The sequence below is a fragment of the Xylocopa sonorina genome, chromosome 18 (genome assembly GCF_050948175.1).
Source record: "Xylocopa sonorina isolate GNS202 chromosome 18, iyXylSono1_principal, whole genome shotgun sequence".
Lineage (NCBI taxonomy): Eukaryota > Metazoa > Arthropoda > Insecta > Hymenoptera > Apidae > Xylocopa > Xylocopa sonorina.
Window position 1 is genome coordinate 3,996,651 of NC_135210.1, and position 15,827 is coordinate 4,012,477.

At 42.9% G+C, this 15,827-nt stretch overlaps 1 protein-coding gene across 4 annotated transcripts in view; it reads left to right on the forward strand.

The window, feature by feature from the left end:
* Positions 1-15,827, forward strand: part of Amph (amphiphysin) — a 29,094-nt gene extending 13,267 nt beyond the window's left edge. Inside the window, exons 2-9 of one of the 4 annotated variants that reach the window (XM_076908574.1) lie at positions 9,233-9,368; positions 12,120-12,310; positions 12,396-12,668; positions 12,807-12,925; positions 13,018-13,061; positions 13,241-13,426; positions 14,144-14,322; positions 14,477-15,827. In XM_076908574.1, coding sequence (XP_076764689.1) covers positions 9,233-9,368; positions 12,120-12,310; positions 12,396-12,668; positions 12,807-12,925; positions 13,018-13,061; positions 13,241-13,426; positions 14,144-14,322; positions 14,477-14,557 — 1,209 coding nt within the window. In that variant the 3' untranslated portion in view covers positions 14,558-15,827. The remainder of the gene's footprint in view (positions 1-9,232; positions 9,369-12,119; positions 12,311-12,395; positions 12,669-12,806; positions 12,926-13,017; positions 13,062-13,240; positions 13,427-14,143; positions 14,323-14,476) is intronic. The other 3 variants (XM_076908575.1, XM_076908576.1, XM_076908577.1) reach the window with 3 other exon arrangements.

The following is a 15,827-nucleotide window of genomic DNA, read 5'->3' on the forward strand; positions in this document are numbered from 1 at the left end:
TTTAAAAAATTCTGCTTCAGTAATTACATCGTTTACTTCTTCCATCTTGGTCTCTACGAAATCGTTGATAAAATAGTAATAGGCTCATAGATGATGAGATCCATTCGAAGTGATTCGTTCACGTCTATAAAAAATGATGTCAGACGTTCATCTTCGTCGAACAAACGATCACGCGTACGAGGCTCAGCAACTTTTGTAGTCAGAGCTGGAATAAAGGGAATGCGGAAGTCCGAGTGGACCAGCCCGAATATTTATCGCAGCAGCGTTCCTGATGGAACATCAGCGGCGAGTAAATAAGAGAAGTTACAGGTTTCACGGGTACACGCGTACAAACGCGTTTACCGTACACCGTTGACCCATTAATCGTTGGGCGACGCGGGTGCTCGGTCGTCGTTTGCTTCTCAGTGTTTCATGTAAAAACCAGGACGCGCGAATCAGTCGACAGAAGTTTCTACCACTCACGTATTGTTTGTAGAAACGCTCGAAGAAAGAAGACGAGGGACAGTGAACTCGTCGTTCGTTTATTATCGAATCTCCTCGAAAGAAGGCGTTCTTGCCTTTTCCTTGCTGCGATTAGATCTTCCAGTAATGTTTTCAAAAAAGAAAGCAAAGGAACACACGCGACCGCTTGTTCCCGTCTCTGAACTTTCTCTTTCGTTTCGATACGTCCAACCTACGGTTAGAGCATAATGGCAACGCCAGTGCGCCGCTAAAAGCGGGGTAAAGACGGATTTACGCGATTCCATTTGTTGGAACAACGCTGGGGATTCAATCGAGTCAAGACTGAACCGCTGGCAGCGTCTTTCAACGCTCGATTCGATTTTATTCCGTGTGCGCCGTGTCCAGGGAAATCGAGCCGGGTATTTTCGACTTCAAGGTTCACTAAATGCGAGGAATTTCTTGAATGGTTCATTCGTCTCTCGAGCAGGAATCTAGCTCTGAATTATTCTGAAATTATACAAAAATGCGAAAGGAACGAGCAATCTGACTTGCGAGAGCGCAAACTCAAAGTCGAATTCGAGCAACTAAGTTCCAAGTAACACGATTAATCTAAACAAAGTATAATTGCACACTTTCTACTTTCACTTAACAAGATTGAAGATTATTAAATATGAATTATCACGCCTCGTGTGTACCTACCATAGGACAAAATCTCGGTGCAAACTTAAATAAAGTATTAAGTCTCGTTCCACAGCCAGATCTTTCATAAATTAATCGAGCACATTAAATTGCCATCACAAGTCTCCTAAAACACGTATCATCTGAAAAGGTCAGTGGCTCTGCTAAAAATCTTCACACCTTTCACACCGTCTCTTCTGTTTCCACGCTCTTCGCGAGGGAATCGGTTCGAAACCGATTACGAGCGGTCTGTAATTTGGCCACGTTCAATGTTAAGGCCACGACGAGCAGGCTCGAGCAGAGGCGTGCACGAAAGAAAGGCAGGCCGATCACCGGTCAGCTGTTTCGGCATACCTGAACCCTGGCTCTCTCTCTCGAGTGGGACGATGGGGAAGATGGACTGAACGTCCAAGGTTGGTTCCGTTAGCTCGACCAGCCGAATCGGGAATACTCGCGGCTAACTCGAGAATCGAATGACTCTCAGATCGCTGGATCGTTGCTACATCTCGCCTTTTCTCAATATCCTTTCTACCATTCTCCATGGTTTTATATTAGTTGGACGTAGTCCAGTATCGTTGGATAGTTCGATGCTTTATTTAGAATGAATGCATCGTGCGTCTCGATTCTTTGTTTTGTTATTTCTTTTCTTTGGAGTTCTTTGAAGTATATAGTTTCGACTGAACTGGCAGTGAGAAGATAAAGACACTATCTCGAACGAATCTTGGGCACTCCATATGAATGTAAGTATCTCCAATGGTCGAAGAGGAACTGCTGCGTGAGGTAGTTGCTTATGGTAGATATAAACGATGGAGAACCGAACCGACGGCATTCTTTTAATAACTGGAATAACGCGTTTCATTATTCTAGTCGGTACGACTACTCAGTGATAAGGGAATCATTCACTCGTCCTTAACCAGCTTATCGCGACAAGTGTCTCTTATTTGAGGAAGCAATTCGTGTTCTTATTAATAACGAGTTTCTTATCAGAACCGTGTCGAGTTTTCTGAAAGTAAGAGTGTTCGTCGCGGATGAATCTTCTCTTTTCTACCGCGTCGATGACAGAGGTAACGAGTAATCCAATTTATCACTCTCGCGATCGTATCGCGCTAGAAAATCGTTCTCTCGTTCACATTGTTCGCTCCATGGTTTCCCTATCGCGCCTCTTTTCCCGTTTACTTAACCAGACATCCCGTTCACGAGCTATTTATCGCTTGAAACTTTTCTAAACTGCCACTATGCATCACTTCGCGTGTCCCTCATCCTCTAAATGCCAACAGGAGCCTCTAGAATAGCCTGCGAGGAGACGATCGAAACTTTCAATGCGAGAACGTCGTCCCTCCATCGAGAACGGATCGCAGCAACGAATCCTGTAAGAATCGATAGCAAACAAGAGACAAACGTGACTTAAAAATTAGTTGAAACTCGATTAAGTCTCGACTAGAGACAAACGCGACTTAAAAATTACTAGAAACTCGATTGAGTCTCGACTTATCGACCGATCCACGCGCAAAGCGCGATGGCCTTCCGGTACAGTTCGCTGGAGCAGTTACGTGCACAGTAAATACCCTATCACGAATTACGGTCCAGAAATGGGCGATGGATCGGTCGGTCGTGCAAAGTGGGCTCTCTGCCCGAGGTTGATGCCCGAACCCCGCGCCAACATTCCTTGCTCCTCGTTTCTTCTCGGTGGTCTCCACGATCCGGCTCCCGCGGTGCCGGTTCGAGAGGAACGCTCCTCAGGTTGGACCCCAGGACACGTGGAAGGGCCTCACTTTCGTTAACAGCCAGTGTCATCGCTCTGCTCCAGAGAGACCTGTACACGAGCACGTTTTTCCAACGCCAGTCGACTAAATATTGCTGTACTCTTCTTCTGTTCGCCATTTTGGAACCGACTGTCTTCTCGCGCATAACACTTTTCTCTTGGCGTGTTAATTTAGAAGCGTTCTCGTTGGTGACGATCGCGTTTGTAGAATTTCGCTTGGGTCGAGTCGAGAGTCTTAATGAGTCGTGCAATTTTTATTCAACGAAATTTAGTTTAAACAGGTAGATTTTTTTATATGGATTACATAAGCGCATACAAAATGGCGAAATGGGAGCATCCTGGCACAATAATAGCGGTGCAATGGTAGATTCGCGTCGCGTCTGCTCGTCTATTAATAAGCTTAGGAGAGGACCATCTATTTTGGAAACGATAAGTTCGCTCGGACTGACATACTGCTGTCCACTGAAACATTGTTGCGTCGCGTGAATATTGTAGTCGCCGGGAGAGTTGTTTGAAAGAAACGTCGCGAAAAGTCGCACGAACTTCCTTGAACCAGTGCCAAAACGGAAGAAAAGGGAGAGAAAAAGAAAAGATCGAATCGATTTCGACGGTTTCCCTTTCCGTTTCGAAGCGAAAACGTGCACTCGCGGTCGAGATACGAGAACAGGTATTTACAGAGTTTGACGATCAACGCGTCTATTTTAAAGTCGAATTCGAGGAGTATATTATGTAAAGTAGAAACTTTCCACGCTCCGCACGATTGTATCGTTCTCATTGTTTATTCCAAGTGGCTTTTGGATTTGCAGCTACTTTTAGAACAAATCTCGTTAGCAGTCCTGATCCTTACGAAGCGTAGCAATTAATAGAAGTATTTACTTGCACCGAAATGGTGCTTTCACAATGCTTTCAGAACATTCATCATTCCCCGCTTTCTTTTCTAATTGAACCGAGCTGAAGCGATACAAGCAGAAAGTAAAAGCCTCAGCGATGGTTTTACACTTCATCTTCGCAGATCTCTCAATGCACACTCGCTTGGTCCAAAATCCAGCAAATGATTTCATGTCAGAACATTTTCGGGTTCGTTGCGTTCACTTGGATACAAAATTGTTTGCGAGTCTTATAAAAATCGCACAGTGTGCCATAGAGTAGTTTAGAGCGGTTTAATGAGGAACGCGGTTCTCTGTGTAGACGGAAATTAACATGGAAGAGTGAAGGCAGTCATCGCGCATGCAGGTCAGCATTTAACGTAAACGGGTTTATATTTCGTTCCTGCCTTGTGTAAGACATGCTAACCGGCTAACGGGACACGCGTCGCTAGCCGTGACAAAAATCGCGTCTGGACGAAATGGGTAACAATGCCACGGTTGTACGAGTTTCGAAGTGCAACGAGCGGTGGCCAGTGAAAACGAGGACCACTCTTGAACTTTACCCTCGATCGTTGGAACGTCGCGAACGAGGAGAGAAAATTTGCTGCCTCGTGAAAGAAAACGAAACGGAAAAAGATAATCGAGGAGTATCAAGAGTGAGTCATACGGATAAGCAGCTCTTTATTTTCGTATTCGATGCAAACCGCTCGCGCTTATCTTCCGTTTCGAAATTATTTCTCCAGATACAAACGATGATTCACGTGGGATCGCAATGAATTGAATAACATTAGCTTGAACGATACTTGGAAGAAAAATTAATATCGATGATCAGCTGAACAGCTTCGTACCGGAAGAGGGACGCAACAGTCTTCGCGGAGGCTTGCGACGTTTCCCTTGGTATCGCACAAGATGGTGGATAACGGTTGCACACGGCAAGTGTTAGTGCTGGCTAACCCAGGATTAGTCGCTTTATGGCCACGATCAAGGAAATTATATAATCTATGTATTTTCTATCGTAACAGTGAGCCAGGCTCGTCTTCGCCGGCCATTTTCGATCGAGGTTTATCGTCTAACTCTGCGAAACTATGGTATAATACGTGTAACAGCAACAGCGATAAATTTTAGAACGCGTGCTGTAGCCAATGATTTGCTGTACAGGATCTTTATAAGATTCACGTGTTTATTATCGATGTAGCACGCCCTTAGAAATGTTTGAGAAACAAATTTGCGTACGAACGAAAATTCGTGCGATTAACTTCGATTTTAATTTGATGTTGTCTGGTTATTTCTCTGCAAATATTTAGAGAAACAAATGCAAATGTTTACGCGAGAAACAGATAGAAAATACAGACAAATGTTTCGCTAATATCTTCATATAATAGACCATACAGCATATACGTGCCAACCAAGCAATGATCCGAGATAGAGAGTAGATAGTCCCTCGACAATCGCACGCGATATCCAATTTTTATTTAATCGCGTTTGGCGTCATCCGGTTGAATTGGATCGTCCTTGAAGATGACTTCAATTATCGATCAAGAGATGCAGTCGCATATTCGCATTCATATTCCCAATATTTCACATGAACAACATTCGATCTTCTCAGATCTCTCAAATCGTAGTCCATCTCTAGAATTATCCCAATCAAGCGTCACTGCCTTTTACTAAAAAAAAAAAGCCATTTACGAACAGTTTTAGTCGTATTCGTGGCTGGATAATTCTTAATCCGAGAAGCGAAGAGGCGAGCGGTAATTTCGTTTGAAAATCGAACGGTACCTCGGCCCTGGCCGCCTGGGTGTCCGCGCGCGCCTCTATTCGTACCTCACCCGGCGAGAGAGGTTGGCTTTCCTAGTGGGACATTGTCTGCAGAAGGTCGGCCTACCTCTCACCTTCGAACGGGCGACCGTTCTGCAAATAGAGTCGGCAAAGGTGCTTACGCAATCGTATCGCATGCAACGACTTCCATCTTTGCCTCGCGGATTGCTCCGCGTTCGACTTCTGATGGCCGCGTCTTCTGCTCTAAGATACACTCGCGTCTCTCGTCGAGACTGGTCGGTAACGTCGCTGGCGAATTAGTGAAAAGTATCGAGCGAGGGGTCCGCGTGTTCTCGCGGTGTTGGCGTCCCTCCAATCCTTCCTCGTTCGTCCGCCATCGTTTCGACAGCGGTTCTACGCAGCGCAGACACAGATATGACCGTTTAATGCGACTATCTTGTATTAACATTCGCGTGACGCTGTTCGATTAACATTTAATTGGCCTAATTATTCACCGTCCCGTCTCGAGTCGCCATGTCACCCTCCGTTTCGTTTTACTGTACTCTCTCTGTAAATTGAAAGCGGCTAGAAGGTAAAAACTGTTTTTTATTGAGCATACTTTGAGCGAGCACAATGTGAACCGAGTGTTTTTAAAAAAAGGCGACTAATTGATATCTGACGGCCTTGTAGGTACCATTAGGACCGGGTTACGTAAATTTCCTGAGAGTCGAATAGAGAGATAAAAGGTACCGACGCATTTTAGTGGTATCGAATCGTTGTAACGAAGCTTGCTGCTTAAGTGAAACGAATGCTGTCGAGTTATGAAATTGTCTAAGCGTCGTTTCGAAGTTACGTCGCGTGGTATCACTAAGGTCCATTTGAAACGATGTTTCGTGATCCAACAGGTGTCGGAAGGAAAGGCGCGACTCGAACCTGGTAACATTCGCAACGTGAAATTTCTCCGCGGTCGATGGCTATTGTTTCGTCACTGGACATCCTTTCGTAACGTCACGCCTTATTGCACGGAATGATGATACCCACGCACGGCTACAGTCAACGTTTGTCTGTCCATTAAACGCCGCAAGGATCCACGTCGGACACGGACGGGAAGTTGCGTTGAAAAGATTTGAAAAGAAGAATTCGAATTTGAAAAATTGTAAACGGTACGCGAAATTTGAAGATAAATCGTTCTTCATCTTGGTGTCGGATGAATCAAAGCCTTCAAATGAGACAGTGAGAGAATCTTTTAAAACGAAAGCACCAGCATTTCGTTCGTGATCCTGATTAATCCCCGCGTTTCGCAACCTATGAATATGGCAGCGCTTGTTTAACTTGAGGATAACGCGAGAGAACATATTGGCACATAGAACGTGTGTAAGTAGTTTAGAACACAATTTACATTGTTGCTTTAATTAGCGCTTGTCTACTGGTTCTATACTGGTCGTTGTCATTCTTGCTCCCAAATGAACCTATAAATTACTGTCTCAAAGTTCGCCCGTGTTCAACGTCGGTTTGCTCTGAAAAATTCTGAATAGAAATTCGCCTCGTCCAACAGAGGGCGTCGATTCGCCTGAATAAGTCATTCAATGACTCATCGAATCTCTTCAAATCGCTAAACAATTTATCCATTTTTTGACTCAAGCTTTTTGGTACAGCTCAGCTGCGAACAACCACGAGTTCCAACTGCGAATCATAATTCGCGTATCTGCTCGCTCCATTTCGTCTGAAAGTAAAGGCGAACGGAATCGAAGCGATAAAACAGCGCACGCATGTAATAATTAAGAGTATGGAACAGCGCTTGTGGCGGTGTTGGTTAGCTCGAGGGAACGCTAGATATACATAAATCTCTGCTCTTTACACTTTGCTCACCTGTATCACGCGTTAGTGACGTAATCCTAATTGCATCCTCGATTAGTTCGAAGACGCTGGCTATCATCGACTCTCTCGATTCGATTGCAAGCCAAAGAAACGCGTGTCCTCCTCTGATCGATGACGAATCGTGGTTAAAGAAAATAGTACAAACGCTCGTTTTATTTTATTCTCTCGAGACCGTTTACAGGAGAAAATTACACAGGAATTAAGGAAGTCCTGGCATTATTCTATAGACACAAATTGTTATGCCTTTGCTGGTCATATAAGTTGGTAGCGCATTGTGTCTTCGCTGTTAATGTTGATTGATACATATAATGACGTGTAATCAGCAGTCATAACGTGCATCCCTCGTATCTGTCCCTATTCATAGCCTTCTATGCGAACGGTCCTGTTAAATGCAACTATCAAGATTTGGTATTAAAACAGCTGACAATCGCCACTACTTACAATTTTTTTTGTAGTCGAAAATTGTCTTCCATCATTATTCTCAATGCTCTTCGATCATTTATTCATGACCATGTTAAAAACAGAACATCCCTGTGTGGTGGGGATCAGAATGCACCCACAGTAACCCCTGCTTGTCGTAAAAGGCGACTAATAGGGGACTAGAAAAGCTCCACGAACTTACATTCACAAAAGGGATTGTCCAAATGGAGAAGAAATCTTCTATGGTGTCTGCATTTTCCAATTTGCAACCGCGACAAAAGATTCGAGCACTCGTTACGCGCGTTCGCTTCAAATATGGGCACAACCTCGGTTCCCAAGCCCATCCGGGAGCCGCGCGAGCGACGCCCACGTCGAAGAACTTGGTTCCCAAATTTCGTTACCTTCCTTTTATCCGATCGCGTCTCTTTTTATCCTCTGGCAAAATCGACGGGAAATAATCGCGTGCCGTTTGACGAGCAGAACGTATAAATAGCGCCGTGAGGAGGTCGCTGGATAGTAACGGTCTGGGTTAAACGTAGATATCGTCAGCAGCTGGTTATCAAAACCGTGACGTGTACACACGTAACCGCGTGCTGTAATTATTACGGGGAAGATTAAATTCAACGTCACATTTTTCAGTTGCTACGATGCGAGACCAACGGTCATCACGCTTCAGGAATCGCTGATAGAAAAATTAGGCTTGGTCCCAGCACGTGTATCGCTTCCTTGTTTAATTAGAAGAAGAAATTAAATAAATATGAGTACGATTGAACAGACGAATACAAAGGCATACGTTTTGTTTCCATTCATCACTTGATAAAGTCTCAAACTTTTGTTTTACATTAATCGAATTCCATGTTTTTTTTTGAGAAATATAAGGTTATCGCTTCGTCTACGATCGTGATGTCTAGACTTCAAAGGTTATCAGCTATTTTAGATAGATAACGATATCGTTGTTTATTTTGATGTTTATAAAGTAACAAAACGACAGATCGTACAGACGGTTTGTGTGATAGAGAATTTCAATCGGGACACACTCTGACCGCGAACTTACTATCCACTAAAGGTTCCCTTATCAACAGCGATTCTCTTCAATGGAAATCCTCTCGTGGCCATATAATAGCAGATCATGCACTGTGTGTAGGACACAAATGACAAGGTAATCGCTACGTCGTTGTAATTCAGCCTCCATTACGTCCAGCGCTGGACAAAGATCGAGAGTAGTTACTAGAACGTTTGAACGCGTCGATGAGGGATTTTCCACGACAAACAGGAAACGTTGGGTCTGAGAGATTATTTTCTCTGAGCCATTTACTTCGAGTCTGATCATTCTGCGCAGAGTTCTTTCAAAGTCCATCGAAGTCCCCCTTGTGCCTCGCATCCGCGTGAAAATTTCGCAGCAGTCCGTACAGGTCGACCTTTCTCGTTGCAGTTTCTTCAGAATCTGGGAAAAGTGGACAGAACCGCGGACGACATATTCGACGAGCATCTGCAGAACTTCATGAGACAGCAGAACGCCGCGAACAGATTGCAAAAGGAGTTCAACAATTACATCAGGTGTGTTCGAGGTAAGTCGATAGGGGTTCGAGTCGGTGCCGCGCGTTAAACTGTAAGTTTTTGAGGGGTCCCACGCATGTTAAGGTATGCGGGACCTAGAGGAGCGGTTGTATTATTTTCCAAGTAGTTTATTTATCGTCGTCTACGCACGGGAAATCGTATAACCGAGTCCAAGCGGTAAAGCTGAGCGTTTAACGATAAACTGGTTATTTATAGCACGTGCAAACTGAAATTAACAGTACCGCGCGAAAAATAAGTCTCGACCTTGATTTCCCGTGATCCGCTGCACTTCGTTCGAGCATCGTCGCGGACAGAAACTGTCGAGCATTGAATCGTTATTTTTTTTTTATTAAAATGTAACATTTTGTCGAAATATTGAACAGCAACGAAGGATCATTAACGATCCAAGGTAATCGTTCGTGGCCTTGATTCGCGTTACAAGTTACTGGAAACAGTAACCGGTCGAATAAATCCCGGACCAGAGAACCAGTTCTCGTATCGATGAATATCGATCAGTGTTTCTTTATTCTGAGGTGACATTAGAAAAAAATGTTTGTCGCCTCTCCAAAGAGTGACTCAGAACGACTAAACACGGCTGAACGATGTTGTTCTGTTGTTTGCTACTTTTACTTTAAATGCTGTCGTCGTTACGCGGATTTGTGGCGATTGTCTGCAGGCCACGCGCGCGGCGCCACCTGAAAAGAAGCCATTCCAAGCGGAAGCCAACGCTTCGCCGACGAATTTCGCGTGCGTACACGTTTCACAGATGAATGACAGCTAGATGAATAACGCGGTAGACATTGAATAACGACCGTGGTTTCTGCGCAGGTCCTACGCCGACGTTCGCAGGTACATCAATCGTTAGAGCAAACGAATCTGATATTTTAATCGCGCCGTTTCGAAATGCATACGAGGTATAAGATCGCGATATTTTGTCCGTGGCCTCTTCTTCGCGCGTCATTTCGTGGCGAATTCTGATTTATCATTTCAATATTCGTTTTAGATCGACACATAATTTACGCTAAACAAAAACAGGCGACGTTTTCATGTGGCGTCGACTTCTTGTTTCTCATTATTGATCATTTATTCGCTACCCGCAGTAAATATGGGCAAAAACTGTCTATAATTTATTATTTACATAAAAAGCCTTGGAAACGTGTAATACTAAACATCTCGTTGCACCATTACTAAATTGATTTGCAAGCCTTGTTGTATAGTAGCTATAGCCATCCGGAACATTTTGAACTTAGCCGAGTGATTCACTTATTTCCAAGAGAATTATACAGTTTGCGCTAACAACTGACAGGCAAATTAAACCAGTCGATAATTAAATTATCTATCCATCCATTACTGGATTGCATCACGATGAAATTGAGTAATATTATCCACCCAGCGCTCGTTTCTGCTTTGTAATTACGCGCGACCAAGTACTCTCGCTTTTTTTTTATCAAACGATAGAGCTTGTCGAATAAACGTGTAACTTCGTTCCACTGAAACCCTCGTATTAACGACCGACATGTATGACGCTGACTGCTTGTCGGCAGGTGCCCAAAACCTACATTTTCCAAGCTTTGTTGCTAAAAATAGACGAAGGTCAGACGTGCATTTATTAGACGAAAAAACGTGGCCTTCCATCGCCTCCTGTTGGACTGATCCGCAACTCTGGAACACCCTGTACGTCGTTCGATTGTATAGAGAAGAAAAAAAGATTTCGTCGCGTTTACAGGCTCGTTAACGAGGGGTAAACGGGGATGCTCGTCGAAGGCTCGTGCAGCAGCTTTCGCAACTTTTCACGGATATCCGTTTCTACGCCTATGCCCCTTTCACCTTTCCTTTTATCAGCCACGACGGCACGTAACAGTATTCGCACATAAATACCCGCATGCGCTGTGCCTGGGGCAGGCTCGTGGCAAAACCTGTCGATAGAGATACCCCACGTCCGCTAGGCTTTCCACTTTCGCGATAAATCGTATGGTTCTGCGTTCAATTCCGTTTGGACCGTGATGGCGTCTGGCGAACGGAGCCTTCCTTATCGACTATTCCCCAAATTATCCCTGTGTAGGTTTCAGACTCGCGTCTACGCGAATTTCGTCGCCAGTTTGCACGCTGGAGAACGAGAACGTAGGAGGATCGTGATAACACGATGTTGCAGAATGTAGAGAAGGTCCAAATACGTACCAGTTGAGTCACGTTTGGGTGTCTCGCTTGAGTTTAATAATAAAAATGCTGGCTAATATTTAGAGTCTCCTCCTCTGTTATATGGGCGTCTAAGTACGTGCGAGTCTCGTCACGGAGTGATACTTCATGCTGAGAATGCATATGTAAATCGAAAGACGCGGTGCACGATAACTGTGCAACATGTCTTTTTCCTGCTACTGGTTGTCGAGATGAGTTGAACGATTATGTTACGTAAAGTAATATAAGTTCAGCGTATATAAGTTCAGATTTAATTCTAATGAGACCTGACATTGTAACAAAAATTATTCCTTTATCAATCTTTAAAGTCGAATCGTCCAACTGGCGAACAGTCGTTTCTTAACTTTCATCCAATTTGAATCGATCAGCGGACGATCGATACGATCGTCCCATCTCAATAAGCGAGCGCAGCACGTGAATAGAAGTAGGTTAATAAAGTAATTATCTTGAGCCGCGCGTTCGTTGGCAAAAAGCAACGTCCGTGCCTCCTGGGAAAGCGAGGAATCACGGTAGAGAGGAACTTAGACGATAACAATTACGAGACTCTTCAATTGATCTGTTCGCAGCGGTGCAAGCGGCGTCGAAGACGCTGATGGACTCCCTGAACGAGATCTACGAGAGCCAATGGACCGGCCACGACCTCCTATACGTGCAAGCTCAAAATCTGGACATGCTGTGGCAAGACTTCACTCACAAGCTCGCGGATCAGGTCCTCGTCCCTCTGAACACATATCAAAGCCAGTTTCCAGAGATGAGGGTACGTGTTGCTACGCGAATGGAGATGAAATATCATCGTTTTAGGTTTTAACTTTTACCTACGTACACGATATCGTTTATTGCAGAAAAAGATTGACAAACGTGGACGGAAGCTGGTGGATTACGACAGCCAGAGACACAACTTCCAATCGCTACAGTGCAATCCAAGGAAACGGGACGAGCTGAAGGTTTCTCGAGGGAAAGAGTTGCTGGAGGACGCTAAACGTACATACGAACAGCTTAATTCCGAGCTTCACGACGAGCTACCCGCCTTGTACGACTCACGCGTTCTATTTCTTGTTACAAATTTGCAAACCCTGTTCGCTGCTGAACAGGTGTTTCACACTGAAAGCGCTAAGGTACGTTTGGTAAACTGGGTTCATCGTCAACACGTTGCTGTGCACAAATAAGCTGCAGTTTGTCTGTTCATTTATTCATTGAGATTCAACGATTCACGCAGCAGTAGAAACATTCAATTTCATAAGCGTACGTTTCAGGTGTACTCAGAGTTAGAGGCAATCGTCGACAAATTGGCTAACGAAAGCCAGAGAGGATCGTACACGTTGAAGAAGACCACGGAACCGCAATCTCCAAAATCGCCCAACGCCAATTCTGCGTAAGAGAGCCCCCTCGAAACAACTCGATACCCCTTCAAAAAATGAACTATACCAATACTCGATTCTAACGAGCGTTTACTCTTATTTCCAGTTTAATAATCAACACACAACCGTCGCAGAACAACATATCGCCAGGTAAATATACCCACATACAATGTCTACGCGCGTCTTTTGTGCGTTTGGAGCCCGTTTTGTGTAACTAATACCCTTTCTGCATGAAGTGAAACGTAGTACTGCCGCATAAGACGTGTACCCGCGGGCACAATTATGTGGCTAATCGTTTAGTTTCGAGTGAGCTTTATTGCGTGTTACAGCGGTGGATGAGTCTGCCCCGGCGGCAAGGGATACGTCGCCGACTACTCAATTAAACGGCAATGCTAACAGCAATGCTAACAGCAATGCTAACAGCAATGATAATTCTCTCAATAACCAGGATGCGTCCCCGCAAAGCACAGTAGCGGCCTCGAAACGGGTAGAAGAGTTGTACGATATACCAGTTGGTAAGTAGGCAACGTGGGAGTTAAATGTCATCGGTTGCTCGTTGCACACCGTCGAGGACGCACATTGCTGTATTAACGATTCGAAGGTCTTTTTTTTGTCCACGTGGTTTGCCAGACGAGAGTTTTGTAAATAACTAAAAAACTATCACGTTGTTGTCACCAGTTAAACTAATCCTTGATAAGTCTGCAACACACAGCCTGCAGTACAATTTGGAGAGTGTTTTATATATATACGGTCGAAAATTCCATTTTGCACTTACAGATGTGTGAGTTATTTAATTCGCTGCAAATAATTCCTTTCGCTAATACGTTTCATAAATCGTCTTTAGTAAGTATGCGATACTTGATCATTTTTATACCAGCTGCCCTTTCTAGGGTGCTCGTGCCTCTTTCGTACGAGCGCTCGTAATATAGTTTGAAAGCTCTTAAGGCCGAAAATAAAACAATTTTCCAAGTTAGACCTGAAACTATGTATTACGTAACAAATGCGTATGTTTAAAACTGTTATAATAGCATATTGTGTCGATATGAGTATGCTGCCTGCCCATTTGTGCATGGTCTTGTTGAGACAAGCGGAACAGAGTCTAGTAAAATGGCTGTTCGATTAAAGATTTAACAATAATTAGATTGTGGTTTGTGTATAACGAATGAAAGTTAGAGTTTAAATAGAACTGTATCACAGGTCCATGACTAATGAGGCGGATTCCATTATTTTAGTGGTGGAATATGAAAATGGTACCAATTTCTCTCTAGGGGCAACGACTGACAACTTGCCACCTGGGGTTTTGTACAGAGTAAAGGCTATTTATAAATATAGACGCGAGGACGTGGACGAATTGTCATTCGATGTTGGTGATATCATTCGCGTGGTTGAGTATGATGATCCAGAAGAACAGGTTTGTGCCCTTTTACGTAACTTATATCGTCTTCGCGCGTACAACAAGAAAAGAAAAAACATCTTTTCGGTAACACGTGCAGAGATAATAAGGATAATGCTAACATTAATGGTTCACCTGATAACAAATGTAACTGAATGTTTCGTTAATCCAGGAGCAAGGTTGGTTAATGGGTGTCAAGGAAGGAACGAATGAGAAGGGTATGTTCCCAGCGAATTTCACAAAACCACTGTGAAAGCTTTATTAAATTCGTTAATTACACTCCAATGCTCACTGAAACGGCGTATTCTATTTTAAGAATAGTTGCAATATTTAAAGTGAGAGTCGTGCAGTCATCTGTTATACGTATAAAGCAAATAAATAATGAAACCACGATGAGGGGCGTTGGGAAGGGAAAGGGGGGTGTGATGAGATAGTTATGCTGGAGGGTACTATGGAAAATCGAGCACCCCAAAGTGCCTTAACCCAGCCACTGTCTGTGCCAACATTCATTGTTTGTAATATGGGGTTGTTATCCCGTGTCGAATGTACGAATACACATCATTAATAATCAAATGAAATATTTAAGTGATTAAATAATATATTGTAATACATCATACAGTACTATATAATATAAAACTTATATATTAAATTAATATTATTTTATGAAATTGTACATAGAATTATACATTTTAAGAAATATTTTATGGAATAACTTTGTGGCCACTGAAATAATCAGTAAGATCTAATGTAATGTTTAAGACATCTCTATAATGCCTTCTGTTGACAGGGAATTATCAGATCTTTAAAAGAAACCAGTTACTCGTCTGCACTCTTGCATTAAAATTTCACGGTATTCTTTTCTTATTTACTTCGTAAAAAAAGAAGAATAGGAAATTAGATCCGAATGGGGATATTAATATAGACGATGCGCCAAATTTTAAACTTAATTCGATAGCGTGTAACGAAATAATACAGCCGAACACCGATACATCGGTATATAGAGTTAAACATTATGGTATTTCGATAATGCGAATGTAGGAACAAAATTTTCTATGTAATTCTATTAACAAGAGTATTATACGTTCTACTAATATATACAATAAGTATTTAAAGATTTTTCAAAATTTTATTTATTCTTTTTGTTACACTAGATACGTACATGTACAGTAACTAAATATTTTTTCAGTATACTTATATGGAAAAGCAATTAGAAGTGGCTAATCAAATTACCACTACTGCCCCTTTTATCCATTTGAATAGAAAGGATAGTATTAATATTAGACGAAGGTCCAATAAAGAAAATTTGTAGTGCTAATTAATACTCGTTACATAGATTTATTAAGAAAATTTTACATCAAATTTCACGTAACAAATAGGGTCACAATAGTAAACGATTGTAGAGCAGGACAAGGAGACTATCGATTTCAGCTTCCACTAAGTTGTGTGTCCTTTTATTTTACCGTATTAATTTTGAGACATACAGAATGTAGGAAAGTTGGATTGTTTATAAATGAAAAGTTTTA